The 5,477-nt window shown below is 44.7% G+C and overlaps 1 protein-coding gene across 1 annotated transcript; it reads left to right on the top strand.

The window, feature by feature from the left end:
* The first annotated feature begins 2,944 nt into the window (after positions 1–2,944).
* LOC136949133 (gap junction alpha-5 protein-like) lies at positions 2,945–5,035 on the top strand. Its single transcript, XM_067243339.1, has 2 exons — positions 2,945–4,403; positions 4,890–5,035. The coding sequence occupies exons 1-2, from the start codon at positions 2,954–2,956 to the stop codon at positions 5,033–5,035; spliced, it is 1,596 nt and encodes a 531-aa protein (XP_067099440.1). The 5' UTR covers positions 2,945–2,953.
* Positions 5,036–5,477: the final 442 nt, after the last annotated feature.

Genomic DNA, 5,477 nt, shown 5'->3' with positions numbered 1-5,477 from the left:
CTGATTTGAGAGGGGCAGCTCCGCATCAAAGTATTATTAGGGTATGTGATCCTTAAATGTCCTCTTCATGCCTGTGTCAGTGGCAAAATTGAATTCCACTTCACCCATGGAGAAGAACAAGAGTTACAAATGAGTACATTTGTTTGTGAATGCCGCCAATTGTCGCCAAATCCCACACTCCAAAAATGTGCGTACGCATGGGTCAGAGTTTGTGTGGAGGACCGCACATACTCCCGTCAAGTTTGTTTTTTTATAAATCACAACCCGGTGATTAATCGAGATGGAGACTGGTTTATTCGATTACAATGACAGAGGTCTAGAAATTTGGAAAATGCCTGCGCAAAGCTGAAAACTGAATACAGTGTACAAGTAGACTAGGCAGATGATTTGGAAAATCGTTTATGCAGGTCCATTTGGGGTAGGTCGGTATCCCAGAGAAGATGGTAGGCTTGGACCCGGTCAAGTTTATGTCGGAGTTATGTACTGACCTTTTGAGGGTAGAGTTCTCCCCTATACTGATGAAACTGGACCACACCCACAAGCTGGGGAGAGCAAACTCCACAGGTGGCAATCATATCAGATCCTAAGCCTTCTTTGTGCTTTTTTACTACTACCAGGATACGAAACACATCTTCGAGAAGAGAAGGGAGGATTTCACATGCACAAGATTCCTCTCTACATTGACTTAGGTGTGTGCCTGGCCTGGAGACACAAAGCCCTCAACAATGTCAAAGTCAAACTATACAGAAGGAATATTCACTTTGGGCTTTTCCACCCTGCTTGCCTGTAAGTGAATCTGGACAGGCAACACTCTACTTGAACTCCTCTACTTCTACTTGGGAGTCTCATTTTATAAATATGACAGGGCGTGCTATTTGCTACCTTCCTAGCCCAGGTCCCTGGCCCCTGAACTGAAACCACTCCCTGCTGCCACTCCTCAAACCTTTTAGTGCTGTCCACTTAAGATATGGATACAGTTCCGCCGTCACTTTAAGTTTTACTCAGCGCCATGTTTGGGGAAATAACCACTTATTTACTCCCTCCATTTTGGACTCTCAGACTTTCACCTGAGAAGTCTTCAGTGAGATGTGGAACTGGTTCTTCATCATTCTGTGCTCGACTCAGTTTGATCCAGCTAAAAGTGGTCCACAAAGCCCACTTCAGTAAATCTAAACTGCATGAAATTGACCCTCATTCTGTCTTAGATTTTTTGTGTATTCTCAATGTTATTACAGTTTACAGCCTTGCCCTTTCCTGGCTATTTTCTGGGTGCCAATAGAGCCCCTTGCATTTCCAACAAGGTTGACATTACTGCTTTCACAACACTTCTAGCCAGGCAAAGAATACTCCTAACCTGGAAATTGTCCACTTCACCTCCACTATTGGCCTAGCTGCAAGATGTGATGTTGATTTTGCATCTAGAAAATACAAAGTTTAACTTAGAGGGTCTCGAGCTCTTAAGGAAAAGTGTCTACCTTTGTTTCTTGTTTTAATGGTTTATTTGTTCTCCCTCTGGACTGATTGCCTATGATCACGACATTATCGACCTGCAGCAGGCCCCTGACCTACAGTAGGTACTCTTTAACCCCATGGCCCAATGTATCTTGCTCACTCCGTTAGTACCTTGTAATTCAGTAACTTAGTAAAAAATAAAAATAATGGTGACCTGTAAACTCAAAATGTCATTTGTTTGCTTACGCTTTTCCCAAATAATTATTTTTCAAACAAAGATCAGGATCGTCGTGAACCTAATGAATGAAGAGTACCCTTGAAAGATTCAAAAAGTAAGGAGGCTTTACTTTCGTTCTCACACACACACACACACACACACACACACACACACACACACACACACACACACACACACACACACACACACACACACACACATCACTGACATTCCAAAGTAACAATAACCCCCAATGCCACAAACTATGACATCGTACGTGACTCATTGAAACACTATCTGCCTTTCAAGAGTCTACATTAGATTAATCAGTTATGATGGCAAGTTGTACATACATAATATGGTTTCTCCGTTTTCAAAATCTGTACCCTCCCTCCCGATTGGAAGGCACACTCTTATGTATACAGGTTGTCAGAGGAGGACATTATGAGAAAGAAAAGCAATATTCTCCTCTTCCAGTGAGTGGGGTATTGATGGGCATTCAGCCATGTTGGCATTGTGGGTACATTGAAAGGGGGTTGGACAGGGCTGAACAATAGCCTGGCAAGATGTGCCATGGGGCATTGTCCCGTTGGTGACAGATCAATGGTCACATCCTGTGAACCATGCATGCAACGACACGAGAGAGTACTCGCACTGAGCGGCAGACATCTGAACAGGAGACAGCTATGTGTGTTTGGGACTGGTGCAAAAAGGGAACACAATCTCCCAGCTTTTCCATGGGCTAACCAATTTGAGTCAAAGGTGATTTTGGGGATGGTTTTGTTAAGGTAATAATGCTTTTTTACATCTCCAGTGGACTGTAGCCATACCATTGACATGTAAGTGTAGTTTTAATTTTTCATTTGAAATTGCAACATTGCATGGCTTACATGATGTAGTGACACGTAATACAGAATACATTTGAACAAATTAGACAATTTTAACACAAACTACACAAATCAGTCATGAACACATCTCACTCAAATTACAAATTAACCAATAGTGACGGCATTCTTAATTAAAATTATGGAAACTAAAACAAAACAACAGAAAGCATGAAGGCCTCCCTACCTTCTGGCTTTATATGCTAAAATAAGAGAAAACATTTGAAATAAGATGCTCATAAACAGACAAGTAATATGTGTTGATATAAAGAAAGTGTTTCGAAATTCCGAATTAAGGAATTCTTCCCGGGTTTTGTTTCCCCCTCCAGCCCAGGGGCATGTGGCAGTAAGAGTTGAAGCAGAGACAAAGCCATCGTGCAAACAGCTTCTGCCTGTGACCATGGGTGACTGGAACCTGCTGGGCAGCATCCTCGAGGAGGTCCATATCCACTCCACCATCGTGGGCAAGATATGGCTCACCATCCTCTTCATCTTCCGCATGCTGGTCCTGGGGGTGGCCGCCGAGGACGTTTGGGATGACGAGCAGGCCGAGTTTGTCTGCAACACCGATCAACCGGGCTGCAAGACGGTGTGCTACGACCAAGCCTTCCCCATCTCTCTCATCCGCTTCTGGGTCCTGCAAGTCATCTTTGTGTCCGCACCGTCTCTGGTCTACATGGGCCACGCCCTCTACCGCATCCGCGCCCTGGAGAAGGAACGCCATAGGCGGAAGGCCCAGCTAAGGGACGAGCTCGGGGAGACGGCGCTGGACGAGCATAAGCGCGTCGAGAAGGAGCTGAAGAGGCTGGAGGAGCACAGGAGGGTGAAGAAGGCTCCGCTGAGAGGGTCTCTGCTCAGAACGTACATCATGCATATCTTAACACGCTCGGTGGTGGAGGTGGGCTTCATTATGGGCCAGTATATCCTCTACGGTGTCCGCCTGGAGCCACTGCACAAATGTGAGAGGTTCCCTTGCCCCAACAGTGTGGACTGCTATGTCTCCAGGCCGACGGAGAAGACCGTGTTCATGGTCTTCATGTTTGTCATCGCCGCAGTTTCTCTGTTCCTCAACGTCATGGAGATCTCCTACCTGGGCATGAAGAAGATTAAGCAGACATTGAATGGGCAGAATTATGCAGACGAGGACAGTTTGATCTACAAGCCCAAGAAGAAAGCCACCATACAGCAACTCTGTGTGATGAGGAACCTCTCACCTCACAACGGGCCAAATACGCAGATCTTCAAAGTGATCCCAGAGGAGGAACTGGACACCCCTTCACACTATAACGCTGGGCCCAAAGCTAACCATGAAGAGCCAAGGCACAACAGCGTGGCACAGACCGGGCACTATCTCACCAACTGTGTCAACATTCAGCCAAGACAGCAGCAACGCCGGCCCAACCAAGACTGCACATTTCAGGATGTGGAGCCCCCCCCCACCACTATCATCACATACTTAAACAACCACCACCCTCCAGCCTGGGTTGGAGTACCTGCAGCTGGGGAAACTGGGCCAAAAATAAAGATCCACGAAGACCACCACCAGCAGGAGTACTATCAGCGTAACCACATGGAACCACCAGTGATCAACACCATGATCCACAGACCCAGTCTGGCTATCAGGGACCTGGAAGAGGAGGAGAGGAGGGCATCCATGGCCAGCGATTACCTCTTCCCCAACCCCAGGAAAGCCAGCTTCATGGCCAGGATGCCCTCAGACAGCATGTCCACCATCAGTGGCTCCAGCAGCCCCTCAATGCGAAGTTCCAATGAGTCCGAGCTGGGGTCCTTGGGGAAGGGAGACATGCCCATGATGCCCCCTCCTGGAGGGAGAAGAATGTCAATGGCAAGTACAGCTGAGAGACAGGCAGCCTCTGACCTGATCGTTTGGATGATGAGCCTCTCATTACATTGTATGATGTTAGCTGACACAACATGGATCAAAATGGCTGGTGACAAGCATGTTAGTTGTATACAGAGAGTAAAGAGAAAATAAGAAATAAAACCAGACCAATCAACAAAAAATGTTATAAGGGTGGGTAGTATAGGCATTTAGCAATAAAACTGACTGCATTGGTTTTCTTTTTGTAAATACTGATTTTTACCTCAGGGTTGCAGTTAAGGATTAAGCTTATCATAGTAACTAAGAACCCATGACCAAGCAGGATCGAATGTTAAAGATTGGGGTTACCATATATCATTTTGCCCAAAAAAGCTCTAGTTAAAAACAAAATATATTAATGCAGCACTTACTGCATGTCAGAGATACATAAGAGGTAGTTTTGCAAATGGTATTTGCTAATGACTAATTTGATACTATTATCTGTCTCTTTCAGAGTGTATTTTTGGACATCTCTTCCATCATGAAAAAGTGAAGTGGAAAACCAAACCCCAACTGAACATGATAGAAGAATCACTCACTGGTGGTGCTACGGTGAACAAGAGAAGAGATATCAATGACATAACATGCTCATTTGATTGATCTCTCTCTCCATGCCCCACTGGGCGAAAAACAGTCAAGCATCACAAGCCTTTAGGCTTCAGGCTAGGGAGGTACTGATTCCGCTGTTGTATCTTTCAAATGGAAGCACCTTATAACGCCCACAATCTAAAAACAAGAGGTAAAAAAAGGATCATGCACATCAAGGGAACATTTTTACCTGTCATTTTCATGATATAGAATGAATGTTAGTGATGGAAGAACATGAATAGTGACATCTCTGGGGAATTTTTTACATCCTCATTTGGAGCATAGACTTTTATAAACTGATATACCACACTTATATCAGTCAAAGATGCATACTGGGAGAGGAGAAATGGTTACGGTACGAAAAAAACTGGTTGTTTGTAATGAATAAAATTGTTTGTACTACATTAAAATCAAATGTTCCTTGCCAAAAATCACATTTGTTAATTGTAAAAAG

Source organism: Osmerus mordax, chromosome 9 (assembly GCF_038355195.1).
Source record: "Osmerus mordax isolate fOsmMor3 chromosome 9, fOsmMor3.pri, whole genome shotgun sequence".
In the NCBI taxonomy this organism is placed as follows: Eukaryota; Metazoa; Chordata; class Actinopteri; order Osmeriformes; family Osmeridae; genus Osmerus; species Osmerus mordax.
The sequence above is the reverse complement of the archived record's forward strand: the minus strand, read 5'-3'. Positions and strand labels throughout refer to the sequence as shown.